The sequence below is a fragment of the Penicillium angulare genome (genome assembly GCF_028827245.1).
Source record: "Penicillium angulare strain IBT 27051 chromosome Unknown utg000008l_segment0_segment0, whole genome shotgun sequence".
NCBI lineage: Eukaryota > Fungi > Ascomycota > Eurotiomycetes > Eurotiales > Aspergillaceae > Penicillium > Penicillium angulare.
Window position 1 is genome coordinate 156,788 of NW_026623167.1, and position 26,362 is coordinate 183,149.

General features: G+C 47.4%; 5 protein-coding genes across 5 annotated transcripts; all 5 read left to right on the plus strand.

Annotated features, from left to right (window-relative positions):
* Positions 1-2,856: 2,856 nt before the first annotated feature.
* Positions 2,857-7,575, plus strand: N7478_010782 (uncharacterized protein; the record flags this gene model as incomplete). The annotated part of the gene is made up of 3 exons (XM_056926996.1): positions 2,857-3,330; positions 3,431-6,603; positions 6,660-7,575. The coding sequence occupies 3 exons, from the start codon at positions 2,857-2,859 to the stop codon at positions 7,573-7,575; spliced, it is 4,563 nt and encodes a 1,520-aa protein (XP_056774044.1).
* Positions 7,576-8,967: 1,392 nt separating this feature from the next.
* Positions 8,968-15,582, plus strand: N7478_010783 (putative tRNA-splicing endonuclease; the record flags this gene model as incomplete). Its single annotated transcript, XM_056926997.1, has 4 exons — positions 8,968-8,990; positions 9,059-15,203; positions 15,305-15,397; positions 15,466-15,582. 4 exons carry the CDS (start codon positions 8,968-8,970, stop codon positions 15,580-15,582), a joined length of 6,378 nt encoding a protein of 2,125 aa, XP_056774045.1.
* Positions 15,583-17,821: 2,239 nt separating this feature from the next.
* On the plus strand, positions 17,822-20,815 carry N7478_010784 (uncharacterized protein; the record flags this gene model as incomplete). The annotated part of the gene is made up of 1 exon (XM_056926998.1): positions 17,822-20,815. The coding sequence occupies one exon, from the start codon at positions 17,822-17,824 to the stop codon at positions 20,813-20,815; it is 2,994 nt and encodes a 997-aa protein (XP_056774046.1).
* A 650-nt stretch (positions 20,816-21,465) lies between these two features.
* N7478_010785 (uncharacterized protein) lies at positions 21,466-22,172 on the plus strand (the record flags this gene model as incomplete). Its single annotated transcript, XM_056926999.1, has 2 exons — positions 21,466-21,480; positions 21,567-22,172. The coding sequence occupies 2 exons, from the start codon at positions 21,466-21,468 to the stop codon at positions 22,170-22,172; spliced, it is 621 nt and encodes a 206-aa protein (XP_056774047.1).
* A 540-nt stretch (positions 22,173-22,712) lies between these two features.
* N7478_010786 (putative aminotransferase) lies at positions 22,713-24,377 on the plus strand (the record flags this gene model as incomplete). The annotated part of the gene is made up of 7 exons (XM_056927000.1): positions 22,713-22,797; positions 22,880-22,913; positions 22,969-23,098; positions 23,186-23,506; positions 23,579-23,656; positions 23,747-24,254; positions 24,325-24,377. The coding sequence occupies 7 exons, from the start codon at positions 22,713-22,715 to the stop codon at positions 24,375-24,377; spliced, it is 1,209 nt and encodes a 402-aa protein (XP_056774048.1).
* Positions 24,378-26,362: the final 1,985 nt, after the last annotated feature.

The following is a 26,362-nucleotide window of genomic DNA, read 5'->3' on the forward strand; positions in this document are numbered from 1 at the left end:
TTGCCAAATTCAATTATTTTACAAGTGTCAGTGCCTGAAGGATTTATTCTAACCGCCACTAGTACTCCGTACTTCTATAACCTTTAGTGCAGGGTCTAGAATATACTACTACTTATCGGCCTGCTTTTGCCCAGAAGTCAGGGGCAACCACCGGCCTGATGTATAGTGACGGAGTATAGTTTTCGTTAAATCCGAACGGCGGTCCAGTCTCCACCATTGAGTTCGCGGTCGATCACGCTGACGACGCCTGGCCATGCATTGATTGTGCTCCACGCATATCCTCCTCCTGCAATTTCACTCGCAAGCTTGGTCCCGCATTAGACGAGTCGAACACTTGAATTGTCCACCGGTGCTCTGGGGTACGACTAAAAAGCCGCGTATGTACTAACTTTACTTTAACCGTCTCTTCAAAACAACCTTGGAATTTAATTTCCTCCCGTGTGATACATCTACTCCATCCATATTCGAATATTCGGTGTTTGGTTTCTATTTACTTTGTCAGAATTTTGACCTTCAACATTGGAAGGCTGTGTTGTAATCCGTACGGCGCAGACTAATCGGCAATTTTCTTTTGTGAGTGACCATCATCGACTAGGGGCTCCGCTTGAGAGGTGCCACAGGGCACCTAGTGCGCTCTTCCAAGCCTCAAATCGACTCCATCCTGGACCGTGAGCTTCCGGCCTGACAGGCGAGAAAAAAAGGGGGAGATTGTCAGCCATACTACCAAGTAGCAGGAACCGCAACCACCTGGGCAGTTCGTAGCCGCCCGAATGGAAATCAGGAGAATACAGATTACCCACTTTGTACAGTATACGTGCTTACCTTTTATGATTCCTGTCACTGTGGGCTCGTGTTTTATTTTAGCATTATGATTCAGGATGATTCAAGTTTTGGTGCTAGTAGCGTCCCGGGTATATCATTACCATTGTATGGAGTACATAACCTAGGTGCCTGTATGGAGTACAAGAGTGCAGCAAATTTTTTGTTTCCACTTTTGAATTGGTGATGTTGACTAAGGTGGATCAACGTCGTGGACGCTCGTGCCGTGTCGGTTGGTTTCAGATTCAGGGTTGAGGCTGGGGACAGATTTTTAGATTTATGGATACAGTGTAGATACATCCACCTCGACAAAGGGGGAGGGGGAAAGAAGGGGGTAAATTTTAGATTTTTTTTTTAGTTTCATACAATTTTTGTAAAGAATATAGAGACATAGATTTACTTTCCTTATTTTCTTTTGTGTTTATTGATTTCTAAATCGACGTGAAAAAAAAGATCGACGAAGTATCACAGTCAGCATCATTGGGTGTCTTGGCTTCGATCTGTTGTAACCACGGTGTCCAAAAGGGCAAGGGAAAGTAATCAATACGAACCCAGTAGCGACGGCACGTATGGAAGACGGACAGTGTTGCTGCATCTAAAGGGACTGGGGGGAGGCCTGGATGGGGCCAAAGTACTGCGACACTCAAAGTAGCCAATGGTGGGCTGTCAGTGGATTTGTTTGGTATATGGAAATCTATACGGACTACACTGCAGAACTATGAACGCATAATCGCCCCGGGCCCCCCGGCTCCCATATATACTGTCATAATAATGCAACGGCACGGGCTGTGTTGTCATACATATTCTCTGGCTGAGCTCCTTATTATTTAATTATTAGTAAATTGGACAGATGTCCTTTATGATTACTATTGATTCTAATTAAGAATATAATCAAAGATAAAAAAGAACCTAGTAAGGTAAAGTCCCCGGTGGACACCAAAACAACATACAGTATACCTCCATGCTTCATGGTTTATACATGAATAGTATAGTAAGTCAATCCCCAATGCCGAATCCCCGTGTGATCTAAGATAATTCCCTACTTAGGATCTTAGTTGGTAACTTGGAAATATCTTTTAAATTTTCAAATTTTAAATTCTTTGGTTTAGCCCCCCCAAAGTCCCTAGTGAACCCGATTATCCCCAGGGGGTTGCCACCAGTCAGAGATTTAGATGCTGAACCGGATTATGCACACACAGAGACACACACATAAAGAGAGGGGGCCGGAAAGAGCGCTTGTACTGTATTACCAATACCGGACAAGAATTTCACCCGTAGATTACCGGATCTACAGTGGACTTAGCACACGCCGAGATTGCCGAGTCCTGGATTTTCTCCCTCGAATTAACAAGAGGGAGCAAGAAATGGAAGTCGGATCAAATACAGTTAATTGAGAATGTCGATATTAGTCTCTCAAAAAGATCCCAAATAAACTTCATCTTTGTACAAGTCATCCATGAAATTCTTTGTCGGACCCAAAATCATTGCCAAGCCTTCGCTGACCAAGCCCCGTATCATACTGTATGGTACTGTAAGAGGGAACAACGGGCGCGGGTGAGAATGGCCCAGAGTGCTTTCAAAGCATCTTCATCGTCCTTCTCTCCCTCTCTCTCTCTCTATCCCCTCGAGTGTGTATGCAAAGCGATCTCACCCTCCTCCGCTTCAATCCCGCCTCTCACCACTCATAACCCCCCCACATTTTACATGGACCCTCGTGGGTGAAACCGCTCCTCCCCTTTTTCTTTCCTCGAACTCGATCTACTATCCCTTACCGTCGATACCGGAGCCCGCTGGAACCCGCTGTCTAGCCCGCGCGTCTTTTTTCGGTCAGCCTCTGAAACGGCCATTCGATTCGAACCCCCTAATGCAATTACGAGTGTTTGCCTGGTGATATTTTTTTATACCTACTTGGTGACGTGAGGCCGAAATTCAATAAGCCACGCCACCACCCGGCACAAACACCAGTTGCTTGTTCAACCCATTCGTCCAGCATTTCGTCGGAGGTATATGCCCTGCGTGGGCGCATTCGCGGCCTAGATGGCTTCCTCAGTGCACTTTCCCGAGGAGGAGAACAACAACCACAGCCTGGAGGTCCCAGGTGATATTCAAGAGGTCTCCAGTAATATCTCCAAGCCAACCAAACGACAAAGATGGGCTACCACGCGCCAAACAGGCACCGGAGGCGTGCGGAAACGTGTCTCGATTATGGATCGCTTTCACAAACGACACGAGACGAGAGAGGAGAAGCGCAAGTCAAATAACAGTGCCAGCACAGCTCCTCCTGATGAGGCGCCAAAGAATGGCCAGGAGGGCGGAGAGAACCGAACAATCTATTTCAACATTCCGATTCCCGAATCCGAACGTGACGAAGAAGGTCATCTCGAATTTGCCTACCCCCGAAACAAGATTCGAACCGCCAAGTATACCGCATTAACGTTCGTGCCGAAGAATATCTGGCTTCAATTCCACAATATCGCCAACATCTACTTCTTGTTTGTCATTATTCTTAATGTACGCCATACCAATCATTCCACAAACCCCAATTGTCGCTCCTCTACAGAGCGAGTGTACCAAATAATCTCTGACAAATGAAACTAACTCAAAATTCTAGTTCTTCTCAATTTTCGGTGCCAACAACCCTGGACTGAACGCCACTCCCCTGATCGTTATCATCGTCGTAACGGCCATCAAGGATGCAATCGAGGATTGGGGCCGAACGGTGTCTGATAATCAAGTCAACAATTCACCGGTATACCGTCTGATCGAATGGAACAATGTCAATTCCACCGAGGACAACATTTCGACATGGCGCCGAGTTAAGAAGGCCTGCACGCGAGGCACGATCAAAGCCTACAAGTCAATGGCGAAGCTATTCGCCAAAAAGAAGCAGGATGAAGATGCCGAAGGTGAGGGTGAACAGCGTCGAGATTCCTTCATGACAACTGCCACCCAACGAGCGTCGATATACTCCAACCGCGACTCTCTGGCAGCCGATGTTGCTATTCCGATGACCGAAGTTCCCTCTCCACAACCCGAAGCTCGCGAAGACTGGGCAACTGCTGCTGAGCACGAAAACAAATACCTTTCACCTGACACTGCACTCAAGAGTAGCGCAACAGTTGCGTTTACTAACAAGAAAAACGCGAGTGTATTGGACCACTCTAAGCAAACTCCTGGTAAAGCTCGATTCAAGCGCGACTATTGGAAGAGCATTCAGGTCGGCGACTTCGTTCGATTGTACAACGAAGATCCGATTCCTGCCGATATCGTCATTTTATCCACTTCAGATCCCGATGGAGCTTGCTATGTTGAGACCATGGGTCTGGATGGAGAGACCAACCTGAAGGTTCGCCAAGCCCTTCACTGTGGTCGCCAGGTTCGACATGCTCGAGACTGTGAAAAGGCCGAGTTCACCATTGAAAGTGAGGCCCCTCACCCAAATCTTTACGCCTACAATGGTGCGATCCGTTGGGACCAACGGGACCCCAATTTCCCGGAGGCGCCTCGCAAAGAAATGGTTGAACCGATCAGCATAAACAACATGCTGCTACGTGGTTGTTCTTTGCGGAGTACTGAATGGGTTCTCGGCGTGGTGGTTTTCACTGGCGGAGAGAGCAAGATCATGCTGAATTCAGGCGCAACTCCAGCTAAGCGCGCTCGCTTGGCTAAGGATCTGAACTGGAACGTCATCTACAACTTTATAATTCTATTCTTGATGTGTCTCGTCGCAGGTATTGTCAATGGTTTAGCTTGGGCATCCAATGACGAGTCCTTGAATTACTTCGATTTCAAGTCATACGGAGGGACTCCCCCGGTCACTGGAATTGTCACTTTCTGGACGGCTATTATTTTGTTCCAGAATCTGGTTCCAATCTCGCTTTATATCTCACTTGAAATCGTTCGAACCATCCAGGCGGTCTTCATTCACAGTGATCTGTACATGTTCTATGAGCCACTGGGTCTATACTGTGTGCCCAAGTCATGGAACATCTCGGACGATGTGGGTCAAGTGGAATACATCTTTTCTGACAAGACTGGAACCTTGACACAAAATGTCATGGAATTCAAGAAGTCTACGATTAACGGCATTTCTTACGGCGAAGCCTATACCGAGGCACAGGTTGGAATGAGGCGACGTGAAGGTGCCAACGCTGACGAGGAAGCGGCTCAAGCTCGTGAGCAAATTGCAGCTAATGGGAAGAAGATGCTTGCGGGGCTTCGTCGCCTTCATGATAATCCTTACTTGCGTGACGAGAATTTGACCTTTATCGCCCCGAACTTCGTCACAGATTTCGAGGGTCAATCTGGAGCAGAACAGAAAGCTGCGGTGGAGCATTTCATGCTGTCATTGGCTGTTTGTCATACCGTCATTACCGAACATACTCCTGGTGATCCCCCTCAGATCGAGTTCAAAGCTCAGTCACCCGATGAGGCTGCCCTCGTTAGCACTGCTCGAGACTGTGGCTTTACAGTCCTTGGCCGCTCTGGTGATGATTTGCTTCTGAACGTCATGGGCGAGGAACGTACCTACACCGTCTTGAACACTCTCGAATTCAATTCTTCTCGTAAGCGAATGAGTGCAATCATTCGTATGCCTGACGGTACAATTCGCCTCTTCTGTAAGGGTGCTGATAGTATTATCTATTCTCGACTCGCCCGTGGTAAGCAGCAGGACCTTCGACGTCAAACTGCTGAGCACCTGGAAGAATATGCCAAGGAGGGTCTGCGTACTCTGTGCGTTGCTGATCGACTTATAAGTGAGGAAGAATATCAGATTTGGAACAAAAAGCACGATCTTGCAGCTGCCGCCATCACTGACCGTGAAGAAAAGTTAGAGGAGGTTTCGAGTGAGATTGAGCAAGAACTTATGCTCATCGGTGGCACTGCCATTGAAGATCGCCTCCAAGACGGAGTTCCAGATACAATTCAACTTTTGGCTGATGCTGGTATCAAGCTCTGGGTTCTCACTGGCGACAAGGTGGAGACCGCCATCAACATTGGCTTCTCATGTAACCTTCTTAACAACAACATGGAGCTGATTGTTCTCAACTTTGGCGAGAACCAAATGGAACAAGCAGATCAAGAAATCGACAAGCATCTTAGAGAATTCGGCTTGACTGGTTCTGATGAGGAGCTCATTGCTGCCCGTGAAGACCACACCCCACCGGAACCTACCCATGCCGTCATTGTTGACGGCGAGACTCTGAAATTGATGCTGGATGATGAGTTAAAGCAAAAGTTCCTCCTGCTGTGCAAACAATGCAAGGCTGTTCTATGCTGTCGTGTCAGTCCTTCCCAGAAAGCCGCAGTCGTCAACATGGTTCGTCATGGTCTCAACGTTATGGCACTTTCTATTGGTGATGGTGCCAACGATGTTGCTATGATTCAAGAAGCCGATGTGGGCGTGGGTATTGCTGGTGAAGAAGGTCGCCAGGCTGTCATGTCTTCCGATTATGCTATCGGACAGTTTCGATTCCTCCAGCGTCTGCTGCTCGTCCACGGTAGATGGTCTTACCGTCGCTTGGGTGAATGTACTGCCAACTTCTTCTATAAGAACTTGGTCTGGACATTTGCGCTTTTCTGGTACTGTATTTACAACCAGTTTGATTGCTCTTACCTTTTCGATTACACCTACATTGTTCTGGTCAACTTGGCTTTCACTTCTCTTCCGGTTATTTTCATGGGTATTTTCGACCAAGATGTTGATGACAGAGTGTCTCTTGCTGTGCCTCAGCTTTACATGCGGGGTATTGAGCGCAAGGAATGGTCACAGCTCAAGTTCTGGTAAGTTTTTAATGATCCCATTCCTTTCGTGGTGTATAGATTCTAATTGAATACAGGTTGTACATGGCCGATGGACTCTACCAGTCTGTCATTTGTTTCTTCATGCCGTATATGCTTTTCCAGACCGCGAACTTCGCGACTGAAAATGGACGTGATATCGGCGATCGATCGCGCATGGGTGTGTTGGTAGCAAGCTGCGCCGTTTTGGCTAGCAACATCTACATCATGATGAACACATACCGATGGGACTGGTTCACTTGCTTGATCAACGCCATAAGCTCTTTGTTGATTTTCTTCTGGACTGGTGTCTATACGTCATTCACTTCTTCTGCGCAGTTTTACAAGTCAGGTTCACAGGTTTACGGTTCCTTCAGTTTCTGGGTAATTTTGCTTTTGACAGTTATGGTCGCTTTGCTACCCCGTTTTGCCTACAACGCAATTCAAAAGGTGTTTTTCCCATTGGATGTCGACATTATTCGCGAGCAAGTTACCATGGGAAAGTTTAAGTACCTGGAACAGTTTGAGGATTATGTGCCTCCAAACGCGGGAGAAGTTGCCGCTCCTACAACTAGTGACGGGTCAGCCACATCCTCGGAGTTGGCTAAGCCTATTCAACCTATACTGAAACAGGATCCAGGCATCCCGGACGATGAGCGACCCTTCTACCCACCGTCAGTTTCTGTCGCCCACCATGCAAATGGCCACAATCCTCGTAGCCAGAATGGTAGCAACGGCACCAACTATACCGCAAGCCTGGATCAATATCCTCGGCCTCAGTCGGTGGATTATGTACGACGATCCCATGATCGGACTCGGCATTCTTTCGAACGGGCTCGACACAGTTTTGAGCAGAGCAATGATTTCACCTCAGCCGCCATGCTCCAACGAATGGAATCCAGTCATCAATCTGAAGTCGCCCAGGACCCTTTCAAAACGCCCGACGAACTTCCTGGACATAATAACATGATTTGAAAAGGTGCAGCGAATTCCACATAGACTTGCTCTGACGACCCGTCCTTGATGATTCTCCTCTTTGCTTTTTGTTTTTGTTTTTTGCTTTCTTTTTTGCTTTCCATTTAGTTCTCCCTTCCAATATTTCTCTCTCTATCTTCCCATGCTTGCCTTTGTCTCTCTATATTCATGAGCCATCTGCCGTGGTGTTTCCTTTTTTACCTTTCTCTTGACTATTTCCCCATGTCATATTCCATTCACAGGCCTTGATATTCCCCTGATAGAAAGCAGGCGTTTGGTATACTATATTCGGTCGGAGGCGCGGCGTCTTTTTCATTGTCTCATTTTCTCTGCTCAAGTTTCTTTTCCCTTTACTACCCACAACCCCCCAGATTTATGACAACCTCCACACGGTGGCTGTGGCTGCCCTCATCACCTTACCTGGTTTCGCATGTTATATAGGTAATTGTCCTTTGTACAAAAGCGTTTCTCTCTTTTTGCGCCCATTCAGCATTCGATGGCCTATTCTTGCGATTCATTCCCAAGGGCTATCTCCTTTGGGTTCTCTCTATGTTGGTCTGTTTTATTTCCCATGGGGTCCCAGGCAGAGCTAGGGATGATATTCATGTATTCTATTCCAAGCCTCCATAAGGGAAGTACTTAATGCGGATATCTATGAATTCTTTTGTGCACTGTAGACAAAACCAAGATAGTCTTAGATGTAGAACAGTACCCCCCATATTCCCGACTAATCTTTAGTAACCAACATGCAATTAGTTACTAAATGAATCCAAAGGATCTACTGATCAATCCTAAACTGGTATAAATGCTGCGCGTCGCGTCCGCCCTCATGGGTGACCGCCTTTGAGTCTCGCCAATCGTAAAGCTGTATTGATCTGCCCGCGTCCAAATATTTAATACTGACGAATTTCCTTCTTAACTTTTGATGTGTTTCAAGCGACTACTCAGTCGTGCATTTGCATCTAGGTGAGACCTTTCGTGGCCCATATTCCCCCTGATTGGCAGCTCTGACAGATGTACTAGGCGATCATCGCCCAACTTGACCTACTGACCTAAAACCTTCGTTCCTCTCATAATCAACGACTCCTACAGTTTGGCCTCGCCAGGTTGACACTGCTTCCTCTCTCATTTAAACGTGGAGTAGCTCCAGCAACTCCAAAATTCTCGTTCCCTTTACGCCATCCTCAGCAACGCAATCGTCCCCTTACAACAACCTTGTCACTCCTATTAATGAACACCCGCCTTGATCACCTCAGCTTGACCCTACAAATTACATCAAGAACCCGTCAGATTGCCAGAGGGGATGTGCTAGGAAATTTACTTCTTTCACAGGGAATGCGTGGTGGGATTTCATGATAAAAAACTCGTTGCACATACTCAACATCTACAGACATGGAGTTTGTAGATGCTATTCGGTAAGTATTTAAATTCGGGCCAGACTTATTATTGTTCAATAGCAACTTACAAAGTTGGTGCGTTGTAGGGAGCTCAAGGCTCTTCCAGAGGGCATACATCTCTTATGTCCGCGACAAAGCGAAGACGATTACGACCGTTATGATAATCTGGGTGATATGAAAGATGGAAAGCCCGTGAAAGACCTCGTATCCGAGGCAACAGCTCGCAAGAAGAAATTCCTCTCTTCTATGCGAATTCTCGCCTACAATGCAGATGGAGTGGAGGAGCTACAAACCTGGATCTTGAGCAGCTTGGATGAATCCCTAGAGAAATGTGATATTTGTATCAAAGAATATTACACCGGAAAGATCTGGTTGATGGAGCTGCTCAAGGAGGAAAACTACCAAGAGGAAGATATTGAGGCATTTGCTCAGCGTCTGGACGAGTGGGACGTAAAGCGTGTCACCCGAAATTTGTCCACTGCAACTACACAGCTTAAAGCTGTACCGCCAGAGAAGATTGCGTTGGACGTTCTTGACCGAGCTGCCTTGCTTTCGATATTTGAAACCTTGAGCTGCGAGGCTATGCTTCGCAGTGATAGTCTTCTCCAAGAGCACTTTGATGTTCCATTTAAGTTGATCCAAACCAGAAGAACATTGAAGATCTCCGATTATGTTCCGGCTGTTACTCGCTTTCTGTTTGACTCAAACCAGCTGCGAAGTTTCTGGGCAATTTCAACGTGGACTCGCTACAATAGAGCCCCGACGACAATCGAGTTCGAATGGGCACTTCGGGATGGATTGCTCAACGCCCTACAGTCTGCCTCCCAACAACCCCTACAAATGGCCCTCGTCCAACGGCTGTGGCGAGGAATGCAACTTATTCTCAAAAAGTTGGAAAAGGAGCAAATAACACATCAGCTCCGCGCATTGGAAATCGATCCATGCCGGCTCTCCGTTGATCATTTGGCCTTCCCATCGCCGGGGTTGCGATATCTTCTTAACACGATCCAAATATTCCTAGAAAAGGCACCTGCCGACTTTTGGGATGCGATGCAAACCATTTCACCACAAGCTTTGATTGAACACACATTTCATAATCCGCAATTCAATACATTTTTGATGCAAGTTCAGGAGGGTGAGCCCTGGGATAAGTCCGTTCTCAAGGATATTTTATCATGGATTAGCCCGTTCCTGAGCTCGTTGAAAGGCGCCCATCAGCCATCCGCCTGTCGAGCCCTAGCATTACCATTGTTGAAGCAGTTCCAAGATCCCAAATTCCCAAATTTGGCGCGTTATCATTGCTTCGAAGCTGGGCTGCACAGTCTTTTACATACTCTGCGGTTTTTCACAGATGATGAAGCCTCGCGAGGTTCAGTCGCTCGGGTTGTCCTTAAAGAGACCATGGGCGTCCTAGAGGACACAGTACGCATCATTCTGAACCCACCGACATTCGCCATTGCCCAAGATCTACAAAAAAACCTCATATCGTTATGTATGGACGTTGTCCGTAATACATTAGCTCTCGAATGTCAATCACTAAAGAGTGATTACGAAGTTATCTTGAAACAACGCACGCTCGCACATGGTGTTTCCACTTACTCTGCTCCAATATGGGATGCAGTAATTCAACACCTCTCCCCAAATAATCTTGCTTTATCCAAATCTGCCCTTCTCGGAATTTTACCTTTGGTGGGTCTGGAGAAGTTTCCTATAAAGGGGGAAGACAATCAAGAGAAGACACACTTCAACATGATTTATGGCCACCTTACGCGCCTGTCTTGCCAAATCATTGAACGATTGTCAGATTTCCCTCAAGATCATCTGAACGAGCTGTTTAGCTTTCAAGATACTGCCAGTGCATTGATCTCGACGCTATTTGCCGCTGATCTGGATACCTATCAGGCATCCGTAGATCTGATCAAGAATGTCAGTGGCCAATTAGCCCGACGGGATGCCATCTCTCACTTGCTTCAATCCTTTTTCTTGCCAACCATGTATGGTCTCAGTTGGTCATTCCGTCGAATCTCCAACATGAAGACATTTGCTCCAGCTCCTCGGATGCTACATACAGGTACTGATATCGTGGAAATTTTATGTAACAGTCAGACTGGTATGCTTCGAACCCGCAATCTTGTCGATCGTCGAGAAATTGTATCATTGCAAAAACTGTGGGAGTTCTTATGGTCTGCATTGAGTACTATCTTCGATGAGACAGAAGCGTGGCATCTTCGGGGAAATGACAAAACTGTAATGCTGGAGTTTTGTCGAGATACCATACAGTTTGCGGACTTTCTCTTCGATCAGTATGGTGTATTCTTGGGAGCTGTTGGGGGAGAGGACGCTGGCCAAAAGGCATTCCTTCAATCACCCAATATCACTATGAGCGCCATGGTAAAGTGGTTACGATTGAAAGATGAATATCTGGCCAATACCCTAGTTGGGTTGGTTTCTAAACTATTGAGGAGGTTCGCAGGATTGGAGGTCAAGGTGAAGCCTGATGCACTGGATTTCATTGAGGGGGTGGCGGCAAATGCTACTATCAAAACGATCCTCACGCCTCGGGATAAGGCCGAATTAGTCCGTTCGTTGGAGGCCTATTACAAGCGTCCCGTAGTTACTGCCACCACAGCTTCACTCAAAAAACAAGCCTCAATTACCGCTTTTGTCAAATCATCTGGTCTTTCCAGTCCTCCTTCTCGCACCATCAGTGAAGACGATTTTGACGATATTCCTGATGCTACTCTTCTTGAACTTTCTCAATCCGTTGAACTCAACAAAGATCGCCGTGCTGCTCAAGCTATATCTCAAGCGCAAGCGAAGCGCAGATCCGAAGGCGCTTCTAAAATTGGAGCCGCCGCAACCACCAAGACGCTCCCACTGGCGAAGCCACAACAGCGTGGCACACCACGCCCCACTAGCAACGATGTCACACATGTGTTGTCCTTCCGCGAGAAACGAGAGCGTGAGAAAGAGGCCAAGAAGCGACGCGACCAAGCTGAATTGGCTCGGCTTAAGGGCCATATCGCTGGTCAAACAGCTGAACAAGGCTCTGGCCTGAAAGGTATTGGTATTAAGGGTAAAGACCATACAATTCCTGCAGATAGTATGATGGTTTCGTCTGGCTCTGACACTGATTCTTCGAGTGAAGATGAACTTGATAAAGACCTATTTGGCGCAAAATCGAGAAAGCCAGATGCCGTGGCTGCTTACGAACAGAGCAAGAAGCAATCCCTCCAGCAGATGCCCGTGAAGAAGGTTCGCCGCCACCGTTCTGCCAAGGACATGCGTGCTCGTCTGGCCCCGGATCTTTCATCTCTCCACCATTCAATCTTATCCTGGGACTTCTTTTCCACCGGCGACCAACCACCCAATGGAGGCCGCAGCGATTACACCTTAGTGTCCAACACATTTCGCTCTCCGACTGATTACCAAAACACCTTCCAGCCGTTGCTGATTCTCGAGGCCTGGCAGCAGTTCCAGCAGGCCAAGGAAGAAGGATCCTTCCGGCCCTTCGAAGTTAAAATCATGTCCCGTTTGACTGTCGACGATTGGATCGAGTTTAGCACCCAACCTCTTGGTCTCCCCAACAAAGACCTCTTTATGAGCGAAGGCGACTTGGTCTTGTTTTCGAGTTCATCAAATCCCACCGGGGACCCCAACGGAGGACATCTCCTTGCCCGAGTGCACGGCGTGAACCGAAGAGGTGGCAAACATGAAGTCACCTACCGTATGAACCAAGGACACGGAAACAAATATCTCACATCTTTTGGAACGGGCTCCACCGCTTGGGGAGCGAAAATTACATCTTTGGTCCCCGTTGAGCGTGAATTCGGTGCCCTATGTGCTCTACAGTACTATGATCTATGCGAAGAGATTGTTTTAGCCAAGCCGTCCCCCATCCTCACATACGCGGAGTCAACGCTCCAACCCATCATGAAAAACTACACCATCAACTCCGCCCAGGCTAAGGCGATCAAATCGGCTATGGATAACGATGCCTTTACTCTCATCCAAGGTCCTCCTGGGTCTGGTAAAACCAAGACCATCACCGCTCTCGTGGGTAGTCTTCTCACCAGCAGTCTTGAAAAGGCCGGGGTCTCGATTGGAAAGGGTAACCAAAGCACACGGGCTCCGGCGGCCCGTAAGATTCTTGTGTGTGCACCAAGTAATGCCGCCGTTGACGAATTGGTCATGCGTCTCAAGTCCGGAGTCAAAACCATCCATGGTCAAGAAGAGAAGATTTCGGTTGTTCGTTTGGGTAGAAGTGAAGCGATCAACGCTAATGTTCTTGATGTTACCCTTGATGAAATGGTTAATGCTCGATTGAACAGAGAGCCTGCCTCTGGCAATCCTGGTGACATGCAGAAGTTGTATGACGAGCACAAAAAGACCGACACTTCCTTCAAAGAAATCCGCACGAATCTCGATGAAATCCGAATCAAAGGTCTTCCTCCTCCAGCCGAGCTCGAGCGTGAATTCGAGTACCTGAAAAAGCAACGAGCTAATCTGAGTGCGGAAATCGACAAACGTCGTGACCAAAACCAATCCTTGACCCGTAATGCCGAACTCCAGAAACGACAAGTCCAACGAGAGATCATTGATGGTGCCCATGTCATCTGTACTACGCTGAGTGGTTCCGGCCATGAAATGTTCCAATCTATGAGCGTTGAGTTCGAAACAGTCATCATTGACGAAGCAGCTCAATGTATTGAGCTGAGCGCTTTGATTCCTCTAAAGTACGGCTGCTCGAAATGTGTGCTTGTTGGTGACCCTAAGCAGCTTCCGCCCACAGTTCTCTCCAAGATGGCATCTAAGTTCCAGTACGAACAAAGTTTGTTCGTTCGTATGCAGAAGAACCATCCAAAAGATGTCCACCTGTTGGATGTTCAGTACCGTATGCATCCAGACATCAGTCGCTTCCCCAGTCTTACATTTTACGATGGCAAGCTCCAAGACGGCCCTGGCATGTCAAAGATCAATACGCGTCCTTGGCATCAGAGCGAACTGCTTAGCCCATACCGATTTTTCGATGTTCAAGGCATGCATTCAAGTGCGGCTAGGGGCCACTCGCTGATTAACTACGCGGAGTTGCAAGTCGCCATGCAGTTGTATGAGAGGCTCATAACAGATGTCAGGGACTATGACTTCAATGGAAAAATAGGCATCATTACTCCTTACAAGGGCCAATTGAGAGAGATGAAGATCAAATTTTCCCAGAGATATGGTGAGGAAATTCTGAAAAAAGTAGACTTCAACACCACAGATGCGTTCCAAGGTCGTGAGAGCGAGATCATTATTTTCTCCTGTGTTCGTGCCTCCAACAAAGGTATTGGTTTCTTGGCCGATATTCGTCGTATGAACGTCGGTTTGACTCGTGCCAAAACCTCATTGTGGGTGTTGGGTAATTCCCAATCCCTGGTACAAGGCCAATTCTGGAACGGTTTGATTCAAGATGCGCGTGCCCGCAACCGCTACACAGAAGGAAACATCATCCGCCTACTGGATAAGCCACAGTTTACCGGCTACAAAGAAGAAGAAATGGCAGACGTTGAGGAGATTGTTGAGTCCGATGCTCCACAAACACCAGCTGAATCAATCGCCTCCGTGCCATCTATCTCTCGACCTTCGTCGGCTTCAATTGGGCTTGATTCCCGACCGGCATCGGTGTCCGCCTCGCAACGTGGCACCCCTCCGATCCCCCTCCCCGATGGACCATCCGGTGGAGCATCAGGCTTAGATGAATCAAAAAATTGTGGAATATGTGGCAGCGCTGAACATTTCACTCATAATTGTGACAATACTGGCGCTCAACACGCTGCTCGGGGGCAATGCTACCGCTGTGGACGGAATGGCCACAGCAAAGTCAAATGTACCACTGAGCGATGTCGGGAGTGCGGTCAATTTGGTCACAGAATGCTTCAATGCCAGGCGCCTGGAACGCTATCCAAGCAAGCGAAAGCCCGGGTAGCCAAAGAAGAACGCGATTTTGAGGCACTAAAGCGAAGCTTTGCCGAGCGTCAACGCAAGAACCAAATTGGCCACCATGATCGCAAGGTACCTGTTGTTCAGGCAACTAGTGACAAGCCAAGCAAACCCGAAGACAATCCCGGAGGCAAACGCAAGCGTACCGACAATCCGGCAGCCGGAGCCCCTAAGGTATCTCGTCCCCGCACAGAAAACCAACCACCACCAAATGCTCCGAAGGGACCACGAGCCGGTGGTCCGCCCGCTGTAAGTTGGACTAACAAACTCACTTATTTCGGTTTATTATCTATCCAATCAACCTTTGTTGCCTTCTTTCTTTCCCTCTTACTGACACCGACGCGTCGCAGGATCTCATCAAGCCATCTCGAGACGGCCCTACACACTCCGGCGAAAACAACAAACCGCCACCGGGAGCCCCATCTGGGTCCAAGAATTCGACGGTAAATTTAACCTTTTTGATCTTGTAAATCGACTCATCATCTTATCTCATCTTCTCACATTTATCTAGGCCTCGAATGCTCCGAACGCTCCGTCCTCGAATGCTCCGCCCAAGCCGCGTCCCCCCATGATGCGCAAGAAAAAGCAGGCGGATCCTTTCATTCGGCCCAAACAGCGACGACCATAGAGATGTATCACTACGTACCCTAACTCTAGGTTTCTCTATGTCAAGATACTGAGCTTCTACTTTATCCTCATATCTTACCTTTTCGAACTCTTATCCACCTCCGATCCACTGGTGGTAGCCACGTCTTGTCAAGATTTCTAGTCAGCATTCACTGTATTTTTTTTTCTTATCTTTGTACTCATTGCTCTCTGTATCTTAGCATAGTCCTTGCATTTTCATTTCCGGCATATTTATTTTGCATGCCAATCATGTCCTTTGTGGAACTTGTCCCAGACTTTCGATGGGACTTGAGTCGGATTGTTTCCCCTATTAATCATTAGAAGGCGTCATTCGGAGGGTCTGAAGATCATCATCTGTTCTTTCTTCTGTACAATGCATGGAATCACGGCGCATCGGAGATAAAAACCATAAAACAGAGTTGAACATCCACTATGATCTGTTCTTTTGTCCCAAGATCCGTAGATTAAGATCCACTTTCCGAAAGTTCCAAGGTTCAAAGCAAAAGAGGAAAGAATTGGCGTTGGGGATGTCCAAGTGTTCACGATGACAGGCAACTTGAAGTGGAGATGGCAAGATTGATACATCAATTTTGTAGTATGTGCAGAGTTCTTTTCGGATCTCGGGGGGGCTGCTCGTAATATTTCCGGTTTTACTTGCGTGTTCCACTTATATTCTTTGATCTTCCATCATTTCCATCATTTTTCTTTTGTTGTTTGCTTTTATTTATAAGGAAAACAAGGGTGGCGCTGCTGAAATGCTTTGTTTTGTCTATAGAAACTTGGCCATGAGGATGTCATGCACTTAAAAACAAATACAGAACACAAATACATTATGAAATCAAATGCAGTAAAGTCAGAGAATTCAAATCGCATAATTTGGACTGTGTAAGGGTAATAAGTAATGTAGTATTCAATATTCAATGAACTGGTAGATCGGACAGGTTTGCTGCAAGGGCGCGGGGACATCAATAGTGCGGCAGATAGTGGCGACCCGACAACTCTGCACTTTCCCCACCTTAAACTCTACTGAATGAAATACGATTCCCACCTTAACGCGGTGATTTTCTCAATGGCCAAATAAATTCTCTGAACAAAAAAGACTTTCTCCATGGGTCCCGCCTGCAGCTCATCTTTGCGCCTGTACCCGTTCCGGGGATCCCTGGTCATGATCTGCGAAGTGCGAACACCCGCTGCGGGATGGGGTAAAAGCTGATACCTCACATCCGCATGACATTTATACTTTAGCACTGGCGACAGAATAACGACAAAGAGAGGACTTGGCCCAGTGTACCGGGTCAGGCGCCCCCCCTTGCGTGTGCCTCTATTGAAGTCCAATTGCTATTGAGACCAGATGGAAATCTCGAGGGGTTCACGGTGCTCGCGCGAACGCATAGCCATGCGATATTGGTAGTACAACAAAAAGGCAACAGAGGGATTGTGTTGCGTTCTTCTTACCTGCAGATCCAATCATCATTCTCAGCATAGTGATGGGGCCATGCGAAGTCAGAATAGTTTGCTAATCCCACCAGCTGCTGTGTCATATTGTCATGCTGCCGTCCGATTCGATCCACCTAGATATGCGCGTTCGGTGGCACCAGATGCACCAGATGGGATGTGGATCTGATGGTTCCTGCCCCCCCTTTTGAGGGGAGTCGGTGATCCTTTCTCGTACTAATGATTTTAGCTCCAACCGGAGCTGCTCGCTTTACAGGCTACCTGCTTTCCGAAAGTGGGACTAGATCAATCATGCATCATGATCAACGATTCCAGGATTAGGACAATATCACATGGCCCCCTCTCTGATTTTCCAGGGAAAGAGACAGCTCAACTTCAAAAAGCCTGCAGTGCCTTTAAACACCCGGCTGTTCCCCTCCTGTTGCCTCGTTTCACCTGGGGTGTCTCCTGTTTACTTCCTTCGTTTTTATTGATTGCAGGCGCTTTGCCACACCCCTTGCCAATACCCTCTGTATATACCGGACTCTATCTACATAGTACCTGTCGCTTCGCCACAACTCCCCGTCGCCTATATATCCTCCTTCAGCTACTCCTTCCGTCGTTTTCGGGTCATTACTATCATGCAATAGGTGAGCTTATCGCTTAACGTGAACCATGCATGGGAAGAAATGATATCTAACTTATATACAAGTCTTCCATCCCTGTCGCAACCTTCCTGGTCAAATATAGATCCCCTATGGGCCACGCATCCAGTCAAACTGTGAAGCAGGCCAATTGATGCCCGTATGCATCGTTGGGGTCCAGTACATGAAAGTGCTGTTGCGCCGAGTCCCATTGTTCCGACCTATCGGCCGGATCACCAGTGCAAGCGCAGAATTCCAAGCATGCCCACCTCGATCCCTGATTCTCCAACAAACACCGGATTTCGTGGACCAAGTGGACCACGACCTCAAGCTCGCTCAGCGGGGATGGCAGAGCGGCCATCCCGTAACGAGAATTTATCAGATCTAGTTAGCTTTTTCCAAACGCAAAACATGCCAACCCCAACATCTACAGCACCAATTGGCTCTCCAGAATCCACAACGGCGCTTCCAATTGTTGTATCCCCCGAGCCGAAAGATTCGACCCCTGAAATGACCAAAGAGCAACTTAAACCTTTACATCGTCGACTTCTCCAGTTTACTCAACGACAAAAAAAGGAATCAACCCCGAAAACAAAGGTTGATGATCATCAAAAGCAGATAGAGGCTCTACAACGAGAGGGTTATCTAATGTCTTCAAAGCCGCCCAAGAGTACTTCTAGCCGTTCGAAAAATAGCATGGACAGTTCGAAGAATAGTTCAAAGACAAGTCTAGATCGGCCTAAGAGCAGCCTTGAACGAACATTCTCCAAATCGAAAATGCAGGATATAGAGGCAATTGGCCGGCCCTGGCTGAACAGAAGTGATAGCACTCGCAGCTCAAGCGAACCAAAACGTCGCTTGGCATCATTGGATCTAGACGATTTTGGCTCCATGCTCGACGTTGCTGTATCACTATCCGAATATGAACCATCACCTCCTCCTTATCAACGATCGACTCCCAGTGCACTTGCCTCTCGCATCACTGAAATATCTCCTTCGCAATCAAGCCTCACACTACCAATGCCTCGGTCCTCATCTGAGGCTCGTTCACACAGCATTGACAGACCCAGGTCGTCGACGACATCCATTGTCGAAACTCAAGGAAGTGGATCAAAGGATGATGATCTGCCACAGCCTTCTATCTCTACGAGCTCAAGCCTAGAAGTGGTGGATCAGAATCAAACCCCCAAATCACGGCCAACAAGTGATTCATCCCCGAGTGTGGCCATCTCAGATCAATCTCAAAACAGTGAACTTGAGCAAGTTCAAGCTATTGAACAACCCCAAGCACCAGATCATTCCCCGCCCAATCCGCCTACTAATAACCCTTCGCCTCCATCATTGAAGCTTTTCCCCAATGTGGCGCCCCCTCGTATGTCTAGCAAGAATGCATGGCGACTCTCGGCTACACCCCAGTATCAGACGACCACCACAAGGACTGCGCCGCCTGTCAAGGCCGAAGTCCAAACGGCACCAAAGAAGATTCAAGATGTTTCAGAGAAGCAGCAAAAACAACAGCAGCAGCAAAAGCGAACAGAAACACCCTCAAAGGATTCCGAGGAGCCGACGTGTTCAGGGGCTCTGGGCACTGCCATCACCACCGATTCAACTCCTAATGAAGTCAGAAAGACAAGTAATGTCTCTGTTCAAAGTCAGAAGAAATCGCGCCCACCTTCATTGGCCTTGGGTACCTTGAAAGCGTTTCCTTTACCAGCTCCAACAAGGCCATTGCCATCGATTCCGAAATCAAACAATCTTGCTCCGCCTGTTGACCCAAGAGCTCATACGGCTGTACGAACATCTCGGCCTAGTTCCAAGATGTCTAACATTCAGTACTCTCAGCCATCCCCTATTGCCGAGGAGCCTCGTGAGCCAGAGCCTCGTCCAGCTACTTCCCTTGGTCAAATAAACGCTGGACAGCCAGCGGAGGATGAGGACGATGCAATGTCCCTCCAAACTACTCCAGAGCGACCCAAGTCAACATCACCGGAGCAATACACTCCAAGAAGGCGCTCTTTGAGTGTGGGCATTCCTCATATGAAGGAAGTGCCCGAAAGTCCAAGCCGCAATGGAGGTCAACATACGACTCATCAACCTTTGGCAGATTCTCCTGTTCTGGGGCATTTACCCCTTGAGAAGCCAAATGAAAAACGAGCCACCCGCAAGGGACTTCAAATCAACCCTCAAGTTGACCGAAAAAATCTTCCTTTCGGTCTCCCATCCCCTCCTCCCTCTGCGGCTCTTCCACCAGATCCAGCAACGCAACAACCCAGCGAGCGTGTGGAGCGTGTGGCTCATCGTAATTACACGGCGCCTGTTGGTACCGGACTCAACATTTCCAAGGGCGTTGATATGCCTTTTGGTGCTCCTAACCACCGAGCATCAATAATTTCCCGCAGCAATAGCTCTCGAAGCAGCCTCCGACACGAAAGCATTCCCGAATCATCGTACGAAGATTCTAGTCGAGCTGAATCTCCTCTCCCGTCATCCGATGACGAAGGCTTTGGTCCCAACACAGCAAAGAAACGCCTGCATATATATGACGAGAGCTTGAAGCCGCATCCAAAGCAGCGTTCTCATCCAATGCACCGTGGCTATGAAACGGTAGATGGACGCACTAGTCATGGCCGACCAAGCTACCCACATCCAGCAAGGTCATTGACGCCACAAGGCCGTAGAAACCATGGCTTCGAGAATTCATTCTCCCCACAGTCCCAATACTCCCAATCGACCATGCGCTCGCGTGATTCTCAGAGCAACCACCACGTCTCAGCCTCCGCTCGCGATGCAAACCATTTCCTGGAGGATCGAGTCGCTAATCTGGAGCGGCAAAATCAAATCCTCCAAGCTGCTCTCATGGCAGCTTTGAATGCTGGGGTGAAGCCAAACATTGATCTGCATGAGTCTGCTATTCCTTCCAATTTTCCTGGATCAGGACCTGGCAATCCCTACCAAGGTCGATTTGCATCAAGACCGGATAGCTGGATGAGCTCCTCTCGGAGTAGTGATCTCAGCGGATTTGAAACACCAGGATCCGTTCGTGATGCTCGAGCAAATGCCCGCCAGTTAGACAATATGCTTGAAGATATTGAAGCTGGTTGGTTATCGGACAAGTCAAGTGTCGGTGGACCTCGCTCGATGGGCCGACAGCGTTGATCTTATAACTCATTCTTTTGTCCGATTCATGTTTTTCTTTTCTATTTACGTTCTTTCCTACCATCCGAAGTTTGATGCTTCACTTCTATGACTTGATGATCTCTTTCAAGATTTTTTGCGCCTTTGGCCAATAATTTCTACGATATATACATGCACACGCCTGTACATTCCCCTCTTGATTATACCTATTTACTTTCAACGATACCATTTTTCTTCTTTCATAATGCTTCTTAGACTCATAGTACCCAGCCTCCTTTCAAATATAGTATTTTCTCGAGAAACTTGGAATTGAATTTGACATTCTCTCTTAAACTTGGTCTTCCCATCCGTATTACTAGTAACGCCGGTAGGTACGTCTCTCATACTAAGGCAGGTCCCGTGCGGCCATGTGATATGCTTAGTCATTTGTTTGGGCCATGATCGGAGCTTCTCATAACAAAAGATCAAGATCGGGAGAGCTTCAATCTGCAGCCCTGAGATTATTGAACTCCAGTTCAATTCACACTAGCGCTTATTCTACCAAAAATATTGGCTGACATGCAGATGACAAGTCAAATTTGAAATTCAAACCATGACATTCGCTGTGTCATCCTAATCAACATCCCCGATCACATTCAATCTCTTTTCACACATTCCCCGCTGGACCTGAGATGGCCAACCAACCAGTAAGCTCTCCTGCTACAATATACAATCCTTTGATTTGAAAAAGTCCCAAAGACTCAAACGAATAGTCACTAACCATTCCATCCAGCGAACACAACATGTGCCTCAGCATGTCACCGCACTGCTCTCCCACCTCACCTCCCGCCCAGGAGTTCAATCGACCCTGATTCTCTCCCGCAAAGACGGCTCTATTATCCAAAGCACCGGCCAGCTTGCCCCCCAAGAGCCTAACCCTCGCTCAACACCTATAACCGCACCTCCAACCGACAGCACTGTACCCCCTCAACCATCAGACTCCACGCCCACCTCACCAACTACCCCTGCACCAATCACGTACCAACCCTCGCAAGCAGAAGCACTAGCAGCGCACATATTCGCTTTTGTCTCAAGTGCCTCCGCACTGGGGATTTCACTTTCCCGACCGCCCCAGCAATCGAGTGAGAACCACACAACAGGATTGGACGGAGGATACGACACTTCCTATGGGATAAATGGAACCAGCACCCCGCGCGAGGAAGACCAAGACGGCGACAGTACAGAACGTGAAGAAGACGAAGAAGTAAAGCTACTGCGTATGCGAACCCGAAAACACGAAATTGTCGTCGTGCCCGATCGGAAGTATCTGCTTTGCGTTGTGCATGATGCCTCACATTCGAATAATGGACCTGGCGCAGGAGGTTCTCGATCTCGATAAATTCTAATGGGCTTTAAGCGATTTTATCTTGATGTCCTGGTGTCTATAGGCTGCTCTGCACTCTCGGGGGTTTGCGTGTTTCTTGATCACTTTCTCTCTTTCTACATTTTATGATTGTACATGGATATACCCGATCGAAGCAATATATTCGTTGCCAAATTCATACATTCGTCATGTTTCTTTGTAGTTCTTTCTTAGTTCGTTAGACTCACCTTAGCTTCAAGTTGTAGAGGTGATTTGAAGGCTGATGTCCAGGAGTCGTTGAATCTCACCAGATATCTAGAATACCTAGCAATCTCATATGCCACAAAGCCACGACAAAGCGTTACATCTACAACTCGGACCCATTGTGACGCTTGAAAGGGTTTCCGCACTGTTTATCTCGGCCGGAGCAAGTCCGTCATAGATCCACCAGTGCTACCCCTCTTCAAGTTCGGAGCAACCCACGTCCCTAATCACAAATCACAAATCGCACATTTCAATTTCAATTTCATTACGAGGGAAGAGTATACCACTTGTACAGATACAGATAGAAGCACCATGGCACCTGGAACATTTGACGTGAATACTGCCCGCGGGTACTTCCCGGCCTTGCAGCAGAAGCAAATCTATATGGACAATGCTGGTACGTGGATCCTCAAGCATCATGAACAGATTCAGAAAGAGAACACATATCTGATATTCGGATATTTTCAATGTATTTCCAGGAGGAAGTCAGGTACTTTCAACAGTCGCGGATTCGTGAGTAAAACATCAGGATGACTACGACGAGATGGGGTCTTAACATAGTCTATAGTATTCGATCTTACCTGCTGAGCTCTAATGTTCAACTTGGAGCTACCTACCCAGTCTCGAAAGAGTCTACCAGTGCATGGATTATAGGATATGAGGCTGGAGCAAGCTTCATAAATGCGCAGCCAGAAGAGGTAACTACCCCAAACATCCAGCAGCTGAGAAAAGGACACATGCATAGCTTGCAGAAGTAATCAATGCATATCTAACATATCTCATAGATCAGCATTGGAGTATCAACCACTCAGCTTCTTCACAATCTTTCAACTGCCCTGAAGTTCCAACCTGGCGATGAGTTGATCATTTCCAAGCTGAACCACGAAGCCAACTCAGCGCCATGGGTGCGGGTCGCAGAGCGCCTCGGACTGACTGTCAAGTGGTGGGCATCTTCGAACCCCAAAAACCCCATCTGTGATGTCAACGAGTTGAAGACTCTACTATCCGACAAGACCAGACTGGTTACCTGTCCCCACGCCTCGAATATCACAGGAAGTATCACCGCAGTCCGCGAGATTGCCGATGCCGTCCATGCGCATCCACGAGTATGTCAAGCCAAGACGATATCATTACCTAGTATTACAGACCGAGACATAGCTAACTATGAATTATTATAGGCACTCCTCTGCGTGGATGGGGTTGCACTCGCGCCGCATCGACAGGTAGACGTGAAGGCGCTCGGAGTCGACTTCTACGTAAGCCTACCTAACAATATCCATTATTTCCTTCCTTTCGACATTATATAAGTCTCATATCCACTAACCTAACACGCACGGAACCCTTAGGCATTCTCCTGGTACAAAGTCTACGGACCCCACCTAGCACAACTGTACGCCTCATCACGAATCCAGGAGCAAATCGAGTCACTGGGCCACTTCTTCAAGCCCAATGATACGCTAGATCTAAAGCTCAATCTAGCATCAGCCAATTACGAGCTAACTCAGAGCATTCCACTGGTAGTGGAGTACTTTGGGCCCAACTCGAGCGCCACATGGGATTCGATGGCAGCTCACGAGGAGCGGTTACAGGAGATTCTCCTTGCATTCCTGCGGGGCGATGAACGGATCACTATCATTGGCGAGCCGAGCGCCGCGAAGGAGCTACGTGTGCCTGTGATCAGTTTCATCGTGCGTGGGATGGGCAGCCAGCAGTTAGTAGAGGCTGTTGAGGCACGGTCATCTTATGGATTCCGGAGTGGACACATGTATAGTCATCGGTTGCTGAAGGATGTGTGTGGGCTGGAAGATGTGGATGATGGGGTGGTACGAGTGAGTTTGTTGCATTATAATAGTGGTAAGTTGAGTTTCTATGTGGTTTTGTTGGAGTCATTTATTGTGGATATTGGAGACTGATCAGGCAACAGAGGCGGAAGTAGGGGGACTGGTGACGGTGTTACGGGAAGTGCTTACCTTGTAGATGGCTGAATCTTGAAACGATGAGTCAAGTAGGATGTCATGTGCTCATACTATGCGGGTGGCGACGAACCGCCGACGATATATCTACATTATTAGATATAGATTAGGCATTAACAAAGTATCATTTATGAAGCCATCCAAAGGCGCGAAAGTCATAGTTAACTGCCTTCGGACGAGTGGACATGCAGTATAGTATATACACGGGTTGCACATAGAGATCGCATCCCATGCGTATTTTTGGGCATGGGCGCATCTACAGCCTTGGCTCTTGAGGCCCGTGGGATATCGCCAAGTAAAGCTTCAATCCTGCTATCTTAAGATATACATACATATAGTGTCTTGGATAGAAATGGGGAAAGAGCTGCCACATGGTGAGGGAATATCACCACATTGTAGCCTCAGGTCCTACCCAGTTCTAAGTAACTACCCAGATCATAACATGCCGTGATTGCACACAGGGAAGAGAAAGGCGAGCTAGCTATGGTGCATTTTTAGGTAGCCAAAGAGATATACCGTCAACTTTCAACCTATAAAACCTCAAATCTATAGAGGGACAAAGAATGATCTAGGTAGTTGATAAGTCTATTGGGTCATATAGCCACGAAAACCCCCAAACAAGCCCGATAGATAATTCAAGAGAAAGTATTGGCTATAGAAAGAAAGCAGAGCCCTTGAATGCCAGTAATCCCCGCTATTGTGGACCCGAGTAGTCTGCATAGAGGCCGTAATACCCCAGGTGCTCAGATAACTTCAGGAAAGTGACTCATTCTAGGCAGTGGAGAACGACATATAACCCAATCCAATATCTGGATTTCAATATTATCCATGCTATCAAATCGGTAGAGTCACGTTATCACGGGGTAGCAGGTCAGCCGACGTATCTGTATCTACGGTCGCTAGTTACTGTGGAGTATATTTGGTTGCAGGTTATCTACCCAAGGCATTTATTGTTACCCGATCGAGGGTATGACGAGCATATCTGGCTTGAACTAGGAGTTGAGTGTGTATGCCCGAATTGGGCTATGATTTCGGTATGCAATCCATTAACTCATTTTACTTGCAGTAGTGATTTGTGATTTTCCATAAGATTCGATTCCAAGATGGAGGCTGAAGGCGACGTATTAATCAATACGAATAACCGCCGAACCTTGGAAGTGGAGCCACTGGGGGAGCCCCAGCGTTTAATAATGAAAGTGTTATGCCATTATACCATTATACCAATTTAGAAGAAATAATCCGAGAATATTCTTTAAGTAGAGATATTACTTTGTGATGGGCACTGATGATATCACCGAATAGGATGTCTTATGCGCAACATGGACTTAGTCTGCTTTAGTGTGATTGCTGATTGCTGATTGAGGAAGCCCCGGGGTGGCTGGTGCCCAGGTGGCCACTGGGAGAGCATGGGATGACGGCAGTGCAAAAAAGGAACTAAGAATAGCGAATTGCTGTGTTAAGAAATTAGGCATAACTCATCCTTACTTGGGCCTTATGGGCGCCGATCACGCCAATGAAAACGAGGCTAACGGGGCATTGTGGGGGATGTGATTGGTGGAGACTCTGAAATAGAGGGAGAACAGCGTGGCAAAGGGGAAAAGTATGAGTCAAGCCCGAACATCGGAACACTGAAAGGCATCCACTTGTAGTGCCCAGCGCCCCAGCACAGATTATGTGCAGATTGTACAGTATAGTCTGGGGTTATATGATAATTATAGTATGATTTATAGATTGTATGCGGCTTAGTATATTTTAATGTCGATAAGTTGACATGCAGAGGTAAATAGTATTATTATATCCCACATTATATAGAGACTATTATCAATTGTATCGTCTTGTAGTATAAGTCTGGTAAAAATATCATCTTCCCTGTATACGGGGAACCAGAGTTGAACATGAGTCACGGAAGACCCGAACACAAAACTTTCATGATAGTAGATAGTGAACAAGGAGGATAGAATGAAATAAAATGATAAAATATAATAATTT